At 49.7% G+C, this 19,740-nt stretch overlaps 1 protein-coding gene across 5 annotated transcripts in view; it reads right to left on the bottom strand.

The window, feature by feature from the left end:
• Positions 1-884: 884 nt before the first annotated feature.
• The window catches only part of NF2 (neurofibromin 2), a 79,104-nt gene continuing 60,248 nt past the window's right edge, over positions 885-19,740 (bottom strand). For 3 of the 5 annotated variants that reach the window (XM_038575584.1, XM_038575586.1, XM_038575587.1), the window contains 3 exons: positions 17,914-18,041; positions 15,999-16,164; positions 885-3,789 (listed from right to left, as the gene is read on the bottom strand). In XM_038575584.1, the coding sequence (XP_038431512.1) occupies positions 3,739-3,789; positions 15,999-16,164; positions 17,914-18,041 (345 nt within the window). In that variant the 3' untranslated portion in view covers positions 885-3,738. Of the gene's footprint in view, positions 3,790-14,173; positions 14,302-15,991; positions 16,165-17,913; positions 18,042-19,740 lie in introns of those variants that run through there. The other 2 variants (XM_038575585.1, XM_038575592.1) reach the window with 2 other exon arrangements.

Here is a 19,740-nt window from a genome sequence, read left to right as displayed (position 1 = left end):
GGCGGTGCCAAACTGCTGAGCCACCCGGGCTGCCCCTAATTTTATAAATTTAAAACAAAATGTTGTCTACAAATTTTGCAATTTTCTAATTTTACAACTTCAAACATATCTTTCCAGAATATATTTTTAAAATTATCTACATTTATCTTCCAACTCCTGGAAATATTTGTGTATTCTGATAGGTTTTTTTTTCATGACTGGCCCATACAATGGAGACAGAAATGTATTCTGACACGTGGCAGACAGCACTGTGGTCCCTGAGAAGTCCTGATAACACATTGTGCCACCTGAATCTTTCATTTTAGGCTGCATGATTTGAGATAGAGTTGTCTTATAGTAGTTGTGGTCTTAAAGGATTTGTATTGATTGAAAAAATAGAAACAGAACAAAAAAACATAAGCTCTGCAGCAATGCTTCCCAACTTGAAGTGTGAATGTCATGTGGTCCTGTGACAATACAGGCCTCATTTGTCCTGTAGACAGTGCCCAGGGCCCCCACTGGCTCTGCAAGCCCCCATTACCAACCCCCTCTTCCAGAGCTCAGAATGGGGGTGCCTGAAAGCAGAAGCACCTGAAGGGGTTGCCCAGTCTGGCACTAGTTTTCAGGTCTGGAATTGAGGACAGGCACTGGGACCCTGTCCAGAGCTCTCTCCCAGACCCTGAGTGCCCCACTGGGGGAAAAGGGTGTTCCCGGGTGAAAGTATTGTAAGCGGTGCTGTCATTGGCCTGAAAAAGGTGATCCTTCTCTTACTGCAACATGGGCTGAAGTTGAAGTCCAGAGTGGTCAGGGAGGGCGGAAGCCCCATCTCCTCAGAGCCTGCCTACCACCCAGCCCATCTTGCCACCTCAATGGCTGGGAAACAAGCAAACCAAGGAATCCCGAGATACTTTTGACAGCTTAGAATTTTTATTAAAACAATCACTTAAATTACAACAATCCCCCGGAATAGAAAATAGCCTTCCATGGTCTGGCCCTGACGGGAAGCAAGATTCAGGCCCCACTGGAACAAGTGTGGTTTGACATCTTTGAAAACGGATGGAGCTTCCCTGGAAGCCCACGAGGGGCCTACCTGGCCCCAGGGCAGCTGGGAGAGGTTGTCTCCCCACTGAGGCGGCCCCTCCGGGGGCTGCAATGCCCCAGCCCTGTCAGCAAGCAACACTCAGTCACTGTCCTGCTTGTCAGCCCCTGCGTTTGCTGTTTTGATTTAAAAGAGAAAAGAGAGGGAGAGAGAAGCCGGTCCCCAAGATTACAAAACATGGTCACTTAAGAAGTGTTATGTAATGCCACAGGGTGTCGTCTAGCAGGGTCTGGCGGGTACATAATTGAGTGGATGCCACAGGTCAAAGCCCTGCTGGGGCTGAGGCAGGGCCTCAGTCAGGATGAACGAGGTGGTCTGTGCAGAACAGCTAAGGGCCAACAGTGCAGCCTCACGGAGTGTCACTAGCTGGGCAGCCCAAGAACTGTCAGAAGAGCTCCTAATGAAATCTTTGCGGCTGGGGCCCTGCTCTCAGTGGAATTCAGAGGCTTCCTTACTTAATAAGCTCCCATGCCCTGTGTTCACTTGAAAAGACCACAGTCACTTGAGCTATAGGCACAAGTCCCTGAAAACCAAGCTCCTCTTTCATTCCCTTTCCTTCCACTGTGGCTCAAGACCTTTCTGAGGGCCACCATCCTCTCCACCTAGGCTTCTTTGGGAGGTACACACCAGCTTCTGCCTCCAAGGAGAGCTGAAGTGTTCCTGGATGAGCAAGGCTCCCTGGCCCCCCTTCCCCAAGTCTGCTCTCGGGCCCGAGGGTGCTCCTGCCACAGCTCAGATGCCAGCTGGCTCCCTTGTGGCCACATGGCTCGGCATTTCCCGGACTTGGAACACACACACAGCAGTTAAATAAAAAAAAAAAAAAAAAAAAAAAAGCCTGACAACATTTATATAAACCACTACCATGCTCCTGTGCCCACAGCCACTGCTACAGATTAAATTTACAGGTCAGGAGGAAAGTAACTCGTCATAGAAACTGAAGGATGGGTGGTGAGCCTGGGGAGACAGAGCCTCAATACAAGAGCCAGGCCCTACATTACAAACGCTTCCCTTCACTGGGACATCTTGGGGGAAGAGGCTTATTTTGAGGGACAAGGAGACACAAGGAAACTCAGCCACAGCCATCCACACTTAGTGTCCAGATGTAGAGTTACACCCTGCTTGTCCTAAGGGGAGTGGGTGATGCACACAGCTGGCTTCCTTAGGGCAAGGTGGCCCAGTAGGGGAGTGGCTAGCCTGGGATACCATTAGGTCAGCCTGACTGTGGAAAGATGGCAGGATCTTTTGTGAGCTTCTGAGTTTCTCAAAACCGCACAGCACGGCCAGAGATACCCCTGCTCTCAGGAAAACTCCAGGCCCTTACATGTCCTCACTTAATAAGCCTCTTTTTGCTGGTTCAGACTTATCTCCTGCTCTATGTAGCAGTCCCATTAGAAGGATCTGAATGGCTGGTGGATCACAGCAGCACCACCAAACCAGAGAAAAGAAAGGACAAGAAAATAGCCCCATGGAGGTGGCTCTGTGACCTGCTGCTGCTCCGGTGGTAGGGAGTTGTGTACAGCAGGTGAAGAGCACCAACAGTGAGTGGATACTTGGCTTGTGCATCTGGCTTGTGCTGAGAGGAGCACAAGGGACCTACACGGCCCAAGGGAGAATATAAAATAAAGGGCCGCCTGGTGTACAAGGGCAACACCAAAAGGAGGCCCACTACAATCAAGGCTTAGGAAGGGCTTGCTGGCACATGGTCAGCCACAAGACTGGGGCCTCAGCAAGGAGTACCTGTGGGACCTCAGAGCCCTAATGGACCCTGGCCGGGCTACCAAGTGCTGACTACAACGTGACCAGGGAGCTCCCTGGCCGCCGCAGGCAGGAAAGGTTAAGGCTGAAGGGGGGTGAGGAAGACACACAGCTCCTGCCTGCCTCTCAGACTGGTCTGAGGTGACAAAAGGAGGGGAGTGAGTATTTGGTATGGAGCAGATTCCTACACAGCTCTGCTGGCCTCCCAGCCCCTCTGCTGGCAGCCAGCCTGTCATCACAGCTCCTGCTTAAAGTCTTCCCCCAGTCCCAGCTGCCTTTCCCATTCCCCACCAGCTGGCAGCCAGAGTGTAGCCTCAGGCGTGCCTGGGCTGAGGACCCATCGTGTGGCTTGTCATGAGCCACAGGTCAGCTCACCGATGATATGCAGCAGGCAGGCTGGCAGGCAGGTCGCTCTGGGCCTGGGCTTGGGTGAACCATACTTCTTCGCATGCCAGGTCCTCACCAGTGGAGGAGATGAATGTTTTGAACCCAGGGTGGGGTAGGGACAGTGGCACCAGCCGCCTCCCTGTCTCCAGGGCTCCTGTGCACTTCACTCCCTACAGCCACTTCCCTGGGCTGTGGAGGTCAGCACTGGACAGTGGGACACACACCCCAGGGCACCTTTGACAAAGGAAGTATGGAACCTCACATTAGATGGATGAGGAAAGACAAATATTTAAACATTTTAAAAAGAACTAGAACCCCACGAGAGAGCTCTCTGCAGGTCACAGTTCAAGGCAATTGCACATGAAGGGGGTTGGGCTCTCCACTCAGCTGGGGAAAGTTCCAGAGCTTCCACAGAAGCTCCCAGCCGGCCCACCTATGATGACTCCCACGGTGTCTGACCCATCCCTCTGGTGCCAGGAGCAGCAGATGTGACAGATCCTGGGGTGGCTGGGTACTTGCTAGAGCTCTTCAAAGAAGGCCACTCGGGACTTGGCGCTCTGCAAGGTGAGCTGCAAAGAAGCAGAGAAGAAGTTGAAAGGGGGCTGGATTTCTACTTTCATGACAGGTGCTGTCCTGCCCTGGGGACTAATCTCGGGATTGGTTTGGAGTGAAAGGGAAGACGCTCAGATAGATGTTGAAGAAGCTGGCGCCCAATCCCAAGTAAGTTTCCAGATTTGCCCAGGAACTCACATTAGGAAGTGACAAATGAGGACATGCCAGGAGAGATGGCTGGTGGACAGAAGCATGTCAGCAGGAAAATGTCATCACCGTCTTTTCACAGAGGGCAGCAGATCCCCTGGACACTGTATTAGTCTCACATTCTCATCTACAAGAGTCTCTAATGTGCCTCTGTGGGGCCCTGCCTGTGGTCATGTCAGCCGGGGATGCTCATCCTCTCCAGGGCTCAGAGGACCAGCTTGACATACAAGCCTCAGGCAAGGCAGGCCTGTGACAGACAAGGAGGAGGGAGACCCTTCCAATGCTGTTCCCCAGGTGGCCCCAAAGCAGACTTGTCCATGACCCAGCAGCTCAGAGGGGGTTTCCATCTACAAGCTGGGAGGCGATGAGCTTTCTAGATAGGACTGGTTTGGGCAAGGAGGACCATGCCCACGGGGTAGCGCTCTGTCTGGAAACTTACTATAAGGCCTTCCCAGGAAGGATGCTGCCCTGAGGAGCACCTGGTGGGGGCAGAAGGGAGGGAAGCGATCAGGGCTTGAGCTCTTGGTAGGGTGGAAAAGGTACTAGAATTTGTGACCCTGACATGCTGAATCCTCATCCCCTGACACAGGAGGCCACTTCCCAGTAGCTTCCCCAACAGAAGCATCCACCACAGGCCCCTTCCAGTGCCCTGCTCTGGGCCCCTCCAGAAATCACCTACTTGGGGGAGACTGTGTGTTCTACATCCAGTTCCTAGACCTCACAAAGCAGGGTTTTCAGGGAAGGGAGACATGGAGTACTGTTCATCTTCATATTTCCCAAACCCAGTTAGCTTACTGCTTCATACCTAGTAGCAGCTCAATGTTTGTTGAGTGAATAAGACGTAGGCTTAACAGAAATGGTCTGATGCATGGGAATGGCAAAACTCCACATAGGGCTGAGACGGCCCAGGCACTAACTCTCCTCTGTCACCAGCTTGCTGCATGGCCTCAGTGGATACCTTTGACCTCTCTGAGCCTCTTTTCTCTAGAGTTAAATCACAGAAGCTGGCTGGATAGTCTGGCCCATTCCCTCGACCTCTGGCAGTCTCTAAATCTAAAAAGTCCTTGGTACTATCTCAGCTCTCTAAAGGGTGGGGGAGGGAGCCTCAAAACCTATCGCTTCTCCATCAAACACAGGCAGCGTCAGTGTGCTCAAATGAGACAGCTTGAGAGCCGACTCTTTAAACCCTGCCAAATCTTGTGGCCTTGAAGTTCCTGACTAACAAGCTAAGTGTAGAGAGGCGTCTGAGCTGTCTTCTTCAGTGGAACCAATTTCAGAAGCTCTCTGGAAAACCCATCTCTAATAGAATGGAGAGAGCTTTCATTTCTTTGCTTAAGCAGAACTCCCTCTAGGAGGGAGCCAAGTTTAGATGGGTTTCTCCCTAAATGCAGTCAGAGGAGAACGGTCAGGAGTTACGTGCTCTGTGATAATGGTACTCAATGGTAACCAGGAAAGAAGAAAGAGAACCTGAGAATCACTGGGACAAAATCCTTTTCAGGGAGAGTTTAAATCAAAAGGTATAAAACTCAGGGGTGCCTGTGTGGTGCAGTCGGTGAAGAGTCTGACTCTTGGTTTCAGCTCAGGTCATGGTCTCAGGGTCCTGGGATCAAGCCCTATGTTGGGCCCTGCGCTCAGCATGGAGTCTGCTTGAGATTTTCTCTCTCTCTGCCTCTCCCACTCATGCATGCACTCTCTCTTTCTCTTTCTCAAATAAACAAATAACCCCCCCACTTTTTTTAAGGTGTGAAACCCATTATCTCCACTCAGGTTTCTTCCATAATCCCGTAGAAGACCTCAGGTAGGCTCCTCAGGGGGACAGGGCACCTGCAGGGGACAGGGAGATATAGCCCTTCCACACACTGAGTCAACACCGGCACAGTGCCTGATTCTCAGCCACGGGGCAGGTAGATGGCCCTGGGCAGGTCACTTGGCCTCTGCTGCCCACCGTGAAGTAGGGGTAGTAGCACCCCTTCCTTATAGGAGGACATGCAGAATAACTGGGGAAGCACTCAGCACCATGCATGATGTGCACTGAGAGTTCAACAGCTCCTATTACTAATCACAGCACTATGTTTTTCCCCCCAACCCCAGTTCTGACTCCTCTCCTTCCGTTGGGGGAGCAGGACAGAGTACAGGTTAGAGAGGGTGCAGAAGGCAAGATCACACACTGTGCTGGCCTTCACAGCCCCCAGGAGGCCTGGCCACTTCCCTAGGCAGGAAGCCCAGGCTGCGGGGGCCTCTGAGAGCCTTCTGCCCGTTTGTACAACGTTGACTCCAAGAATTCCTGGATCCTCTACTGGAGTTGCGTGCTGGCTGTCCCCTCGAGGTGCCAGGGGAAGGTTTTGGCAGCTCCTGCAGCACCAGATTCCAGTTACTCAAGCATGTGTTTGCTGGGAGGCAAAGCTCTCCTTGGGTAGGCAAGATGCTTCCCTGGATCCCCACCTGACACTGCATGGCAGGGGCTCAGCCTGACCTCTTATCTTGCAAGAGCAGGAGTTGTACCCCAGCCCATGGAAAGGTTTGTAGCAAAGTCAAATACTCCGGCCACACAGAAGGAGGCAAGCACTGCAGACACATGGCCTCGGCAGGAGGAGAGAGCAGCACAATCTTCCATAAGGCACTGGGCTGCCACAGGGCCAGACAGACCCACCAGAAAAGGTGGCTGACAAGACTGCTGGTGCTGAGGACACTGGGAGCCTCCCGCATCGGCCCACAAGCACACCTGACAACTGTGTGATTCCTGGTGGACCCAGTTCCCTTAGGGACTCTACTGTCTGAGGAAATTACCTCCACAAGCGCACTATCTGCTGCTAGAACCCTTCCAGTCAGCACCCCAGCCTCTGCCTGGTCCCCCCTTCAGCAGCATCTTTTATCTTAAGACATCAAAATGTCCTCCTCCTGAGCCAGCCGGCTCTCCCTATGCTCATGCAGGAAAGCAGGTGGGGAAGCACTGAAGATGAGGCTCTGCAAGGAGAAGCCTTGGGCTTCTTTCCTTTGGGTGAGGACTCAGAAGCCCAGGGGCAGAGGTCAGGAGGGCCGCCCCAGCACTGCCGACAGCAGCTCCCAGCTGCACTCTGCCTGGTTCCTCTCACCTGTGGGATGTGTCACCACCTGCTGTTTCTAGAAGGCCTACTGACTGTCACGTTTACTGTACAGCTACAGGCAGGAGGTATTCATAAGAGAGAAGGGGAGGGCTCAGAGGATAATGGCACAAAGCGAGGCCTTCATAAAACAAACTGCCTCTGTGGGTCTTTGTGTGCTCATGAACACCGGCCAACCAGCGTCCTGGTTTCCCTGCTACCCTCCCATGCCCTAAGGTGTACGAGTCCGTGTCAACGTTTGGTCTGCCTTCTTGCTCAGTGACAGGCCTAGCTCTCTCCGCACAGCACCACAGAGATGGCCTGACGAAGGCCCTCACCTCTCTCCTGTGGGTCACACTGTGAGATCTGAAGCCAGTCTCACGAGCTCCCCACCGCCACCCAGCACTCCCTTTGATGGCCCAGCAATACCCCTCCCTCACCCTCCAACCCTCCAGCCTGACCTGCTGGGGTGGGGGGGCACCGCCTCTAGGAGCGAGGGTAATTTCCCAAGTACACAGGGTGTGAGGTCTATGCCCACACCGCCATGGCTTATCTCCAAGCCTGACCGGAGCAGTCTCCTCCCAATTTCAGTAGGTGAAGCAGAAAAGCGTCAGGACATGGGTAGAGAAGCATGGCCTCATGGACAACGGCTGTATCGTTCTGGGACCTGCGGACTCCGGTCTACCTTCTTGGATTCCTTCTGAGGATAAGCGGCTAGAGCTCTGTCTGAACACAAGTTGACCACGTCTGCCATGCATCGTTCTAAAGCCACGCTGAATCTAGACAAGCACCAGCCATAGAGCTCCTGGAGGTCATGCCCAGCTCCCGCGAGAAGCAGTAAATCACATGGGCCCTGCACAAAGCCCCCAACCTGCAGTGCTCTTGCCAGTTCCCTAAAGATGACTAAAAGAACATGAAGTTTCCTCACCAGGCACTGGGCTGACCTGCTTCTCTCTTCCAGCTAGCTGTCTCTTCACATCTGATTAAAATCAGCCGTGTGAATAATACAGGAGGAATTAAGTTCTCTCTTGACTGAACCAGCTGTTCACGTCTGTCACTAATCCAATTCCATTCTGAGGAGACAAACTTCCTTTGCTTGCCCTGCTGCGATCTATACAACTTGGTTTTCCCCTTACAGAGGCTCTGATCCACCTGTGGGGCCTGGACCCTTCTTCTTGCCCAGCGCCAGCAGCCTGGAGCCTGGCGGAGTCACCTCTCCTCCTGCTCCTTTGTCTATCAAACTGCCAGTTGTTTGTGACAGCCACCAGGCTGTGAAAGGGCAGGAGAGGGAGCCACTTGGAGAGTTACACCTCTTCAAGCTATCACAACTGTGTGTGGTATGACCACTGGATGTATCCACCTAATCTCAACAAGTTCAGATTTGGGAGACATATATGTCTCCTTAAAAAGACAGGAGGTTGGCTCCTCTTAAGCCTTAGCAGGATCAGGTGCCCAGCTGGTTCTCCCTAACCCAGGCATGCACGCCAGATGCAGACTCAACTGGTTCCTACTCACTGGGTAAGCATTTCAGGCAGCCCATCAAGATGCGATGATTTAGCACTTGTCCACTTCTGAGAAATGGCTCACCAAACCCTCCCAGCCTGCCCCCCACCCCCCAGCAGAATGTGGCTGGCCAGCTCCAAAGGATCTTTCAGCATCATTCCCAAGAGTGCCCCCTGCTGGAAAAACACAACAGAAGCTGGCTGCCAACTCTCCTTCCATTCCAGCTCTCCTCTAAAAGTCCTTTTGGGGGAATCATTTCCCAAAGTGATGGGAGGGTAACTAAATGTATTCCGGCACGGAGCCTACAGCAGCAAGGCTGCTTGATTAAGAATGAATTACACTTTCATCAGCACATAGAGAAAATTGATTCACAAGGCTGCATTGTGATAATCTTGTTCCTAAAGCAAAAAAGGGTGGCGTGGGGGTGGGCAGGACACAAGAGCCACTTCGGCTATCAATGATGAGAGAAAGGAAGCTCTACAATTAAGCTGGGAGAACAAAACTAATCAGAGCGCCAGGATTCCTCCAACTAGTCTCTGGAGGCCTTGCCTCAATCCACTCATCCCGAGGGAAGAGAAAGGAAGGTGGGAGGGGGACTGCCTAATCCATTTTAAACAATAAGACCCACAATGCTGAACCCATTTTAGATACTAACCTAATAACTCTAGGCTTGGAGACTCTGCATGTCCCATAAAAACGCAGTGGAATTGAAATGCAAGCCCTAAAATCATGTTATACTTCCTCTCTTCCACTACATACTGAAAATGAAGGAGCGGGGGAGGGCACAGATTCAAAAGGACATGCAGATTCTCTGGCGCTGGGATTCACCAGGAGAAAGCCAACTCTGGAGCAGAAAGGTGACAGCCAAATCCAGCAGCAGCAAATTCCAACATAATCTTTGGTTTCGGGTGTGATCAACAGTCCCCCTTCCAAATTCAAGCTGAGGGGGCAAGGCCAGTGAAGGGGCACAGTTGCTGTAAACTGGCCAGATTAAGCATTTCTGCCATCTTGCCTAGTGACGGCTTGCACCGAATGCCATCTGGTGATATACACAGGATGAGAGCTGTGCGCACACTTATCCCTAAGCAGAGGTGGGATGAGAGGCCAAGTCCACCCCAATTAACACATTCAATTTGTTATTAGCTTCTTTATCTGTTCTAGAGAAAAATCTGCCAGGGGTCTCTTTTGTATATTAATCCTTTAGGGACCTAAAGCAGGACGATGCCTAGAAATGGATGTGTGCCTGTGTCTTGAGCTGCCTGAGTGATCCTAGCCCTTTGCTACTCCGTTCCTTCATCTGGAAAATGGACTAATCAGCCTGATTCACCCCACTGGGCAGGTAGCGGCTAACTCATGGCTACAGCATACTCTGCACGCCGAGTACCTTAGCAAAAAGGTGCAGATATGCTGATGTCATTTCCAAATTGCCAATATCAGAAGGGAAATCACGGCAAGGATCGTAAGAACAGAACCTCAAGCCCGCAGAATGAGTTTGCATCCCGTCTTCCCTCCCACTGTTGCAGTAACAAATCAGGTGCCGGAGGAAAGCTGCACTGAAACGCATCTTCAGTGCTGAGGGACCAAATGGGATGTTTTACTGCATCAAATAAGGCCCAGCAATGTAATCAGGCACTTTCAAAGGGTTGTAAAATATCCTAGGAGAGCAAAGCAGGTTTCATAGGCTCTTCAACACCTCCCCAAAGGGCAACTGCTTGACTGGGTAAAGTCTCCCAACCAAAAAGAGGAACTAGGTCATGGTCTTTCAGAAAAGAGGCTGACAGAAACTTCTATCTAGACAGCTACCAGAAATAAGCAAGAGCCCTCTCCAGTCAAGAGGCCCCTGGACATCTTCTAGCTGGTACATGTGTGAAGTAGAAGTGGCCTTTGGAGTTGAGCCCAGGCATCATGTCCATGAAGACCAAACTCCCTGAGACCAGTCCACGTCTCCCATTGCCTTTCCTGGACTTTCCACAGAGCAGGGAAGAGTTTGCCACTGCACTCTCTTCCATGTGTTTTCTATCCACACGTGCTGTGCTGTTGCTCCTTGCTAATCCATCCCCCATTTTTCTCCCAGCCCCCCCCCCCCCCCCCCCCCCCCCCCCCCCCTCGCCTGGCCTCTGCTACCTTTCAACAACAACAAAAGAAAGGTTCTGGAGCCATGTAGCCAGTGTGCTGCCTTTTATGTCAGGGCAGCGGATGCTGCACCAGACAATGCCCAGTCTCCAGAACGAGCAGAGCCACTGGCATCGAGTGACTGGGGTCATGGAAGGGCTGAACACATTAACCACACACAAGCAACAGAAAGCTCGTTCAGAGGCGAGCGACCAGAGGTCACCAGGGAGGCTCTGGCCGTTTGTTTTAATTGTGGGAGATGCCTTTCACGCATATTCAATCTCGCCCTGTGATTTATCACCTCCCTGGGTGTTTTAAGTGTTCTACTCCACTTCGCCAGTCCTGCATCTCCAAGGGGAGTCCGTGCAAATTGAAGATGACATTGGACTTTTATGTCTTCCTGAACCAAGAGGCGGCTACAGCTTCAGAACTGTCAAGGCTCCTCATTTGTGTTCTTCCACCAGCAGAAACCACAGCTAGACCCTGATGGCTCAAACCATTTACTAATAAAATAAGCATTCTAAGCTCCGTGACCCCCATGATTTCCCATCTGTCGATTTCCTTGGAAATCCTGTGCTTCCTTGGAGATCAGGGGCAAAAAAATGACGAGCAGACCAGCTCAGGATCGGGGAGTGAAACCTGTCCCTTGAGAGGGAATGGAAACAAGACCCTGAAACGTGCAAGCTCAAGGACTGCATTTTCACCTTCCAAGTGTGCAGCACAGCTGGCCACTGCTCACCTCATCAGCACTGTGGCTCTGAAGCCCACAACACCTGTGTCCCCCTCACCTCAGCCTCACTGCCAGATCTCCCTCACTCAAAAGATTCAAAGGCCAGGAACATGTGTCACTGTTGCTCTCACTGAGAATGAAATGCATCTAGGTTCTTAGGGGCAGCTTCTGATCAATAGGGGCCACTATGAGTTAGTTGCAAATGCCAAACCAGTTGCACTGATTATCAACTGGGGGAACAAAATGGAAATGTAGGGAGTTGAGATTAGCAGGAGGAGCAAAATATTCCCTTGCAAACTCAAATCAGATAGTAAAAGAACCAGTGAAGTTAATTTGGGCTTTTTCAAAGTTTTTACCTCCAAACACATGGAAGTTAATTGCTGAGCTCTTATGGTGAACTATTTCCTGTGTAATTTAATCCTTATCACAATCCTGCAGGGTTAGGGACTGTCTTATTCACTCTTTACAGGTGAGGACACTGGGCTTCAAGAGAAAGAATTACAGAGAAAGTAAGTGGCAGAACAGTGGTAACCTCAGTTAACCAGACCAGACAGCCTCTTGGCAATCCCAAGGGAACATGGCAACCCCTGAACCCAAGGGTAAACCCCTGGAATTAGTTTAAGTGCTACTCAGCCCCTGAGGGTACTTTGGAGACAGTGTCAGATACTGAGACCTCACGGTGAGGCGGAAGGGTACTGAAGGTGAGGAGGAGGAATACGTCTGCACTGGGGTAGCCAACTAGGTAGGACCATTCTTTTCTTGAAAGAATCTATGATCAGAAAACATGAAAAACAAAAGAAAAATCAATGCAGGCTGCTTTGAACCAAGACTAATAGCTCTCAGCACACTGAAAACTCTCCAGTTCACTGCCAGCCTTCACATATCTTGTCCCAGACTTTGTAGATGGAGCTCTGCCCTTCACATGCTAGCTGGACATGCTTCCAAAGCCCACAGTGGTGTTTCCCTTCAGCTAGGTTCTCTTTGGCCCAGACTGTGGCAGGCACAACCCCAGAGCTACCCCGGCACAGGCAGGGGGCTGCTTGTCAGGCATGGTCACTGGCCCCAGAGACCACTGAAGTCCAGACACTGGAAAGGGTATCAAACTTCATGTGTAGCAAAAACCCCATTATTTCATCTAGTGATCCTGAGATAAATCCAGCTGTATCAAAAGCCAAGTCCATGCTTTTATTAACCCTCGAGTAATCAGAATTCTTGATTAACTGGAACCTGGCAGCCTACTTTGAAAACAGGTTTACGTTAAGACGTTTAAAAAAAAAAAAAAAAAGGTTTCTATGAATGTCCTAGGAGCAGTACAAATTTGACTACAAATCAAACCTCATTTGTCTACAATAAGAGCTCAGTGAGAACTGACAGTCAAAATCAGGCCCCTGAAGAATCTAAATGTTCTGAATCATTACAGAAAGAAGAAAGATGAAATCCTATCAAGACAGAATGGTATGGTCATATGTGGGCATAGCTGACAGCACGGGCTGAGACAAAAAGGGACTTTCTGCTGGACCCTGTGCTAGCCACAAAGTGGCTCCACCCCATGGTCTTCTGGGCACCATGGGGTCACTACCTGAACTAATGATCTACCTGGCCTGCCCAATTCCTGTGTTGGCCATACTGCCCTCCTCAGGGCATGCACTGCTTGGTGGTGGGGTGTTCGATGCCAACATTTGTTACAAAAACTGAAGAAAGAGGAGCCTAACTAAAAGCATCACACACAAATCGGGGTTCATGTTATGGTTCTTGGAACCACTGACAGATAGAATTCATCTTGTAATGAGACCCATCTGGGACTTTAATAGCTAACCTCTCTTGCTTGGATAACAACTGCAAATAAGATCTATCTTATGCCAGATCTCACTTTTTGGTAGAAAGCTTCCAATAAGCTTATTTTATCCTAATAGCAGAAACTGTGCCGAGGACACCAAAGGACACATCCTACGTGACTGTCAGGTGTCGGTGGATTCACTGGCTTGCATACTGCTGGGGATCAGGTGAGGAGCAGAGGTAGGATGTTATTACTGGGCATAATAAATTCTCCCTATTGCCGAGGCATGTTGGGAGGATGATGAACTGTTGCAAAAGGAAAGCAGCAATCATTCCATTAATTCACTCAACAACCAGACTGCTCATCTACTGGGTGCCGGCGATGAGCAATGTGACTTCACACTGACCACAACTCTGCCCCAGGCTGTGGGGGGTGCTGAAGCAGAGATGGCCTTTAGAGCACCAACAGGCAGATGGTCCCCTTAGATGGATTAGAAATCAGCCTGCTGTGCTGGTGGTTTGCTTTACTTGGAAAGAAAACAGATGTGTACAGAAAGGGGAAGCTCTAAAGGAAAATGAGGGAGTACAGGCAGCCCCTTCATTCTACCACCAGAAGTGGCCGGTATGACCATGGGTCTTCAGAAGCTGTTACCACAAGAAAGGTCTTGATCTTGAGTTAAAGACACCCAAATTTATCCCGTTTCCATGCTAGGGCTATTTATCTAAGGAGTATGCCACTGGGACAAACGACTTTTAGACAGACCTCACTGGACAAGAAGCATAACCATCCCCAGCCCAACGATGACACAAGATGTGAAGAAGGACAGCTGGTCCTACAGCCCCATGACATGCTCTTCAGAACGAGACAGCCTTCTGGACCCCTGGAGGCTGGTCTGGCCCCACAGGGTAGATGCCTGCTCTCAGACTCAAAGCATGCTGCGGCCAGTACCCAGGCACCACCTGCCCTCAGGAGGGCTAGGCATGGCCCAGGGACAGAGACAGGCAAGCTCATGCATGGGTTAGTATCACAGAGGGTAGTACCATCACCACATACAGAGTACCTGGGAATAACCTACTTTGAGGGCTCAAATGCAGATAGGTCTTCTGCCTTGGGCTTGAGGCTAAACCAGCAAAATAAAATGAAGAAAAACAAAAACATACCCTGTGATATCAACAATGCCACATGTGCCATTTGCAAAATGCTCAGACAGGCCTGAAATTGTGACAAGTGACTTCATTTGTTTGTTTTTATGGCTTGGAAAAAGGTCTCTTCGGCTTTCAGCATTCCAGGTTCCTGTGGCTGAGGGCCCAGCTCACCGCAGCAGTAGCAAAGATGAGACTGTTCCGGGTGCCCAGATGAGGAACCAGGGACTGGGGTGGGGGGCCTGCAGCAGCTCCTTTGAGGACTGACTGGCTCACTAGCCCAGCTGTCATTTTACCTGTCAGTTCCCTGGCTGAGTCCTCACTTTAGCTCTCCTTTTGCTAACTGTTTAATAATTTTGTTTTGGAAGGGAAACCCAGTAAATGACGGGAGCCAAAGGAAAGAAGAATGTGGAATGGGGAAAGGCCTATCTTTTTTGGTTATGCTATTAAAAGGAATTCTAAGGGTGCCTGGGTGGCTCAGTCAGTTAAGCGTCTACCTTTGGCTCAGGTCATGATCCCAGGGTCCTGGGATCGAACCCCATGTTGGGCTCCCTATTCAGCAGGGGGCCTGCTTCTCCCTCTCCCCGCCCCCATCTTGTGCACATGCACACACACCCCCAAATAAATAAATAAATAAATAAATAAATATCTTTAAAAAAAAAGAAAAGAAAACAGATACCTGGGACACTACTTGAAAGACTGAGATAAAGAGTAAAAAATTAAACCTATCATGATGGAAACTCAATGAACAGTATGATCTTTTTTTTTTTAAGATTTTATTTATTTATTCATGAGAAACACAGAGATGTGTGTGAGACAGGCAGAGACACAGGCAGAGGGAGAAGCAGGCTCCATGCAGGGAGCCTGACGCGGGACCCGATCCCGGGACTCCAGGATCACGCCCTGGGCCGAAGGCAGGGGCTAAACCGCTGAGTCACCCAGGGATCCCCGAACAGTCTTATCTTAATGACACCTTTTTAACAGGTATGAGCCTGACCTGGGCCATCAGTTAGGAGCAGATGAGTGGCAGGAGAGGCCATTTCTGCTTTGCCCAACATGAGAGAGGTACACTCCTGGGCTGACATGTATACCCAATGTTACCATCTCTAAAATTGCTGAAAGCTCAAAATACCAGTAGAAAACAATCTGAAACTGCTAGCAATGGAAATGAAGTCTCACCTTTTAAAACATTAAGGTTCTTCTAGACACTAAGTATGAAAAAAGTTAAAAATTCAGAATCTGGTTCCTTTAAAGCAAGAACAAAATTTTTTTATAGTCTTTGCCACTTAGAAACCCAAAAAGACTAGAGGAAGAGTGCATTCTCAATAGCTTCTGTTTCATTTTGCTTTCTCATGAAGTAAGGCAGCTCCCTGGGCAGAACTCCCCTTGGCTTAAAAGACAAAAATGCTTTACTGCTAAATGATGGATCAAAACCTGTCTCGTAACAATGATTCATTTCATCAGAGCTTTTAACACAGGCTCCCCTTCCATCAAGCCAATGGGTTCACTGTCACTGGTGGATTAAATTCCCTTTCTGGCGTGAGTTAAACAATTTCCTCAACTAAGTATGCATAAAAAATAACAGTCTAATGACTCGGCTACTCAGGAAACCAGATGCCAACCTCACATTTCATTAATGAATGTCCTGATCAGCAAAAGACAGGAGACTTGGTACCTTTTTGATAGTATTGTGCTTGCTGCTGGTGCCACCCCGGTCAGAGTTCTCGTTGTGCAGAATATCCAAGGCTGTCTCCCTCTCTTTGAGTTTCAAGGCCTCAATCTCAGTCTTGAGTTCATTGAGCTGCTCCTGCAAATGCTTGCTCTTCTCCATGTATTCCACTCTGCCGACAAGAGGACACTGTGTCATGGCTTTGGTGACAGTGAGACATGGGATCCAGGGTCTTGAAGCCTGGGGCCCACACCTCTGTCTAGCCACTCTCCGGCTGTGGGAGCCTGGACCGGTCACTTAACAGGTCTGAGTCTGTTTCCTCATCCATGATATTGGGATAATGCTCACAGGGCTGTGGTCAGAATTAAGTAAAATAAAGCACAGGAAAGCCCTCTGGTAAACCCTCATTAAGTGCTCTATAAATGCCCGTTACAATAGAAAGCTTTTAGTTCTGCACAAGTAATGACGCATGAATCAAGACTCCTGGCATCCAAAACAATCTCCTTGTCTCAACCTTTCTTGGGTAAGTGATTCTATTCAAGTGACCTCTTCTGACAGGTACTGGCCATATCCCTACTTGTTTTGGGATGTCCTCTCCTAAAGAGGGTGGAAGCTCACTCAGCCAACACCAGGAAGAGAAAGATCCCCACCATGGTAGATACTCTGTATCTGTGATGGTGAAAATCTGAAAATTATCTTCAAGGTGTCTAACTTAAGGGCATCAGGCAAACCATGCAACACAAACACCAGGAACATTCTGTAGTGATTCCTACGGTTGGTATGTGGAGTCTGTTGTGTGCACTGATAATAAAAAACACAAACTACAAAAAAGCAGGACCCAGAACAGGATGTAGCCTCACTCCAATCACAACCATGAAATGCTCCCAATGCCTGGTCAATGGAGAAAGGCTGGAGGGGGAACTCGGACAGCAGATACCACAGATTGAGAGGCTCATGGTTGCTTACCCTGGGCTCCAGGAGACACTGTCCCAAGAGAGCTATCCCAAGGATATTGGACAAAGTGGGAGCATAGAGCCTCAGATAGGCTTAGAGCTGAATCTGGGTTCTGTCCCTCATCAGCTGTGTGATGCTGGCTGAGTTCATTAAACACTGTAGATCTGTGTTCTCATTTATAAATGGTACACTGAAACCTATCTCTGATGTCAGCTTGATGTTAGTTAGTGGGAATGAAATGAGACAAAGCTAAAAAGCCCTGACACCCAGGCATTCACTGTATGGTTCTCCAGTGTGGTTCTCCAGCTGTGGCACAAATGGCCACTACCTATGGCTGGGAACCAGGAGGGGGCCTCAGTCATGTTTCTTCTGCAGTGAGAGTCCTTTCTGCCTCAGTTCTACCTCCACCAACCATGAAAGGAAGGAGGAGCACATAGCAGAAATTGCTATGAACAGGACATGCAGGGCTCAGCTCAGGGCTGCCCCATGTAGCAGTACTAGCCTGACGTGGACATTTGCTTTCCTTGGCCTTGAGCCTCAGTCTCTTCCCTTACCCTTGTTCTAGACATGGGAAGTACCATAGATCTCAACTGCTAGAGGACACAACTAGGAAACCTGTTATGTTACCATGTTAGAACATTATCACAGGCTTTATCACCAAGTGAACAACCGTCAGAGAATTTATTCTGCTACTCAGAGACCCTCGACAACCAGTCCTAGACTATAGATGAGGTTCTAAGCCACCGTAAACTCCAGGTCACCAATTAAGGATCACTGTTATCCTGGAAGACAGAGTGATGGTGTGATGTCCTTCACTTCTGATGAGGAAATTCTTCCTCCAGAGGGAACAGAGCAAGCCCTGCAGAGCTAGTGATAGGCTCCTGCAGTGACCCTCTGTCTCCCCAGGCCCAGATGGCCCCACTCTAGCTCAGTGGCTGGGGGCACAGAGGTCAAAGGGACTACATACTTTTCTTTCTCTATCTCCATGGAAAGCCGCTTCATGTCAGTATCCTTGAAGTCGAAAGACAGGCTGTCACCAATGAGATTGAAACTTGATATGTCGGGAGGCAACGGTGCTGGAATTGGGTTCATGGGCTATGAATGAGAAATCTCCAGTTAGGACGGTCAGGTTCTATGAGAATGAGAACACAGGGCACTGCTATGTTAACCACCTATCCTCCAGCAGCCACAGAGGCAATGGGCACAGCTCAGGCCCTGCCCCCCAGCACTACCACGGCCTCTTGTCAAAATAATCACCCCTGTCTCTCTTCCCCCAGTCTAGTCAAACTGGCTGCTGCCAGGTGATCAACCCCAAAGATCTCTAATCTAGGTAAATCATTCCTCTTCCCTTAAACCTTTAACAGCTTTTCATGCTCAGCCAAATTTAAACACAAACTCCCACTCACTTCTTTGTTGAGGCCCTGGGCTAGGAGGTGCAGATGCAGAGAGCAAGAAAGAGTCCCTAGATCTGAGCAGCTGAAAGTATCATTCAGTAAACAGAGGTGCTCACAGATCATCATGATTAAGTAAGGCAGACACTGTAGCCAGGGAGTGAACAGTAGCCGAGGGAGCTGGAGAAGGTGTGCTAGAAAAGATGCTGCTTCTGCTGGCACCAGAGGATATGCCAGAGGAAAAGGCTTGCCAGGCAAGAGGCCTGGTACTGAGCAGGGCAGAGAATGCTCAGTGAGAATGCTGAGGGTCTGTAGTGCCAGCATAAGGGGGAGGGTGGGAGGCCGGGACCAGGCCGTAAAGAGCTCCCCTGCATGCTAAGGGGGCTTGGAATTGGAAGGTGGAGCCAGAGTAAGGCTTGAAGCAGAGGATGAAAAGATCAGATTTGAGGACTTTCTCATCCCAGAACAAGGGGTCGTCTAAAATATGGGGCCAATCTACTTTAGCTTCTCCTACTGTTTGCCCTATCAGATCGTGAAGAGTACCATTTCTGTTCCTTTGCTTAAACTTGTATACACCTTGCTCTCCCCATATACATCATCTTTTTTCCAAGGCCCTTCTCAAATACTAGGATTTCTCAACCAAAGCCTTTCTAGATCCCTCTTGGCCAGATGGCAACTCTTTTCTTTGCTATGCATTAACATTGTGTTTCTGGTTCTGTTATGGCACTACCCTAACTCCGCCCTGTGAAAATCCTTTTTGGCTGTGTCTTCTTTTCCTGTTGGCAAGTTTCCTTTTTTTTTTTTTTTTAAGATTTTATTTATTTTTTCATGAGAGACACAGAGAGACAGAGATACAGGAAAAGAGAGAAGCAGGCTCCATGCAGGGAGCCTAATGCGGACCTCGATCCCAGGATTCCAGGATCACACCCAGGGCTGAAGGCAGACACCCAACCACTGAGCCACCCAGGCGTCCCTGTTGGCAAGTTTCCTAAGGGCAGGATCTGCCTCTTTCACCCTTGGATCCTTGGCTGAGTCTGGGATGGCGTCTGGGAAACAGTAGAGGCCCAGAGCACTCATCTGAGACGATGACAAGGCCTGAGGCAGACTGTCTGTGTGGGTGTTGAACGTGGTGCTGAGAGGGGGCTTCTGGGGGTACTAGAACGTTCTGTTTTCTGATTTGGGTGTTGGGTGCATGGGTGTGTTGAGTTTGTGAGAATTCATCAAGCTGTACAGTGATAATTTGGGCACTTTTCTGTACGTATGTTATACCTCATCAAAATTTCCTAAAAGATGGGTGCTGAATACTGCTCTGTGGGTGAGAAGAGACACTGGTACAACCTTTGTGGAGCAGATCGCGATGGGAAACCTGACCCCACCGTTCTATTTATGAGAATTTATTCTGC

Source organism: Canis lupus, chromosome 26 (genome assembly GCF_011100685.1).
Source record: "Canis lupus familiaris isolate Mischka breed German Shepherd chromosome 26, alternate assembly UU_Cfam_GSD_1.0, whole genome shotgun sequence".
NCBI lineage: Eukaryota > Metazoa > Chordata > Mammalia > Carnivora > Canidae > Canis > Canis lupus.
Note: the sequence above shows the minus strand (reverse complement) of the source record. Positions and strands in the feature narration are given on the sequence as shown.